General features: G+C 41.7%; 1 protein-coding gene across 1 annotated transcript in view; it reads left to right on the top strand.

The window, feature by feature from the left end:
• The first annotated feature begins 23 nt into the window (after positions 1-23).
• LOC107551668 (C-X-C chemokine receptor type 3-like) overlaps positions 24-1,490 on the top strand; it is a 2,031-nt gene continuing 564 nt past the window's right edge. The window contains exons 1-3 of the mRNA XM_016233363.1: positions 24-32; positions 197-595; positions 1,011-1,488. Of these exons, the coding sequence (XP_016088849.1) occupies positions 24-32; positions 197-595; positions 1,011-1,488 (886 nt within the window). The remainder of the gene's footprint in view (positions 33-196; positions 596-1,010; positions 1,489-1,490) is intronic.

Genomic DNA, 1,490 nt, shown 5'->3' with positions numbered 1-1,490 from the left:
TGTTTTACTTTTACTTTGTTGGAATGGGAGAAGTGAGTCAATTAATGATGGAAAGGGGTGAGGTCTAAATGAAAACAGTTCTCATGAGAGAAGGTTTACAGAGAGGAGAATTACAGGTTACCGTGCGAAGTGGGAATTGTGTCTTCCAGTTGACGGCGCTTCTGGGAATGCTTGTCTGGTGTAACTCGGAGATCAGGAATTGGAGCGGCAGAAGATGAATGCTGATACAAAGATCACCATAGGATTGAAAGACTTTGACTTCTACACTTATTACAATGACAGCTACAGTGAGAATTATGAGTCCTGCTGTGGAGAACTTACACTATGTGATCAGAAGTCTACCATGTACTTTGATTCCATTTTTATTCCGGTCCTTTACTCTCTGGCGCTGGTAGTCGGGCTGGTGGGAAATGGACTGGTTTTGGTCATACTGTGGAAGAAAAGGCGAATCATGAATGCTACCGACATCTTTATCCTCCATCTTTGCTTAGCTGACATTCTGCTGCTGCTTACGCTGCCTTTCTGGGCTGTAGAGGCAGTGAAGGGGTGGATCTTCGGCATAGCGCTCTGCAAGCTGACTGGAGCTCTGTTCAAGGTGGGCAAAAGTCTATAGGGTCAGTTTTTTATGGCTTTGTGTTGATTTTGTGAAATCATGGGTTGAATTGATTACAATATTCTATAGAATAGATATGCAGTTGGTGGTATTGAAGGAATATTTCTTTATATTTCGTGTTAAAGGAATTTTTTGATAATTTAAATAATTTAATTTTTAAATTTGAATACTATGTAAACAGTGAGTATTTCAACTAATTTTATGGATTGGCTCTATTCATTTCCATTGCTCTTCTTTGAAACCCAGATCTTTTTTTAATATATGGAAAATTCATTTTGTGTGACACAACATTATGCCAAAAATGCTGTTGATTGAGCTTAACTACTGTACCAGGAATATTGCTTTAATAATCAATTATTGGTTTGCAATTTATCATTGTCAAATCTTTCCCCATCAGATCAATTTCTACTGTGGCATTTTCATGCTGTCCTGCGTCAGTCTTGACCGCTACCTGTCCATCGTTCACGCAGTGCAGATGTATTCTCGTAAAAGGCCAATGGTGACTCACTGTTGCTGCCTGATGGTCTGGCTCTTCTGCCTTCTGCTCTCCATTCCTGATTGGAAATTCCTTGTGGCCACTGAGGACTCCAGACGTCAGGATAGAACACAATGTGTTCCAGAATATCCATCTCATTCTTGGCTTCTGGTCACTCGTCTGCTCTACCATATTTTGGGTTTCATTCTTCCAGCACTAATAATGCTGTTCTGTTACTCTTGCATACTGCTGCGGCTGCGGCGTGGCTCCCAGTGCATGCAGAAGAAGAGGGCCATCCGTGTCATCGTAGCCCTGGTACTGGCCTTCTTCATCAGCTGGACGCCCTACAACATCACCCTTATTGTTGACACTATACAAATCAACGAGACCATCAGTTCCAGT

This window comes from Sinocyclocheilus grahami, unplaced genomic scaffold (genome assembly GCF_001515645.1).
Source record: "Sinocyclocheilus grahami isolate Dianchi unplaced genomic scaffold, SAMN03320097.WGS_v1.1 scaffold429.1, whole genome shotgun sequence".
Lineage (NCBI taxonomy): Eukaryota > Metazoa > Chordata > Actinopteri > Cypriniformes > Cyprinidae > Sinocyclocheilus > Sinocyclocheilus grahami.
This window is presented reverse-complemented; position numbering and strand designations above follow the sequence as displayed.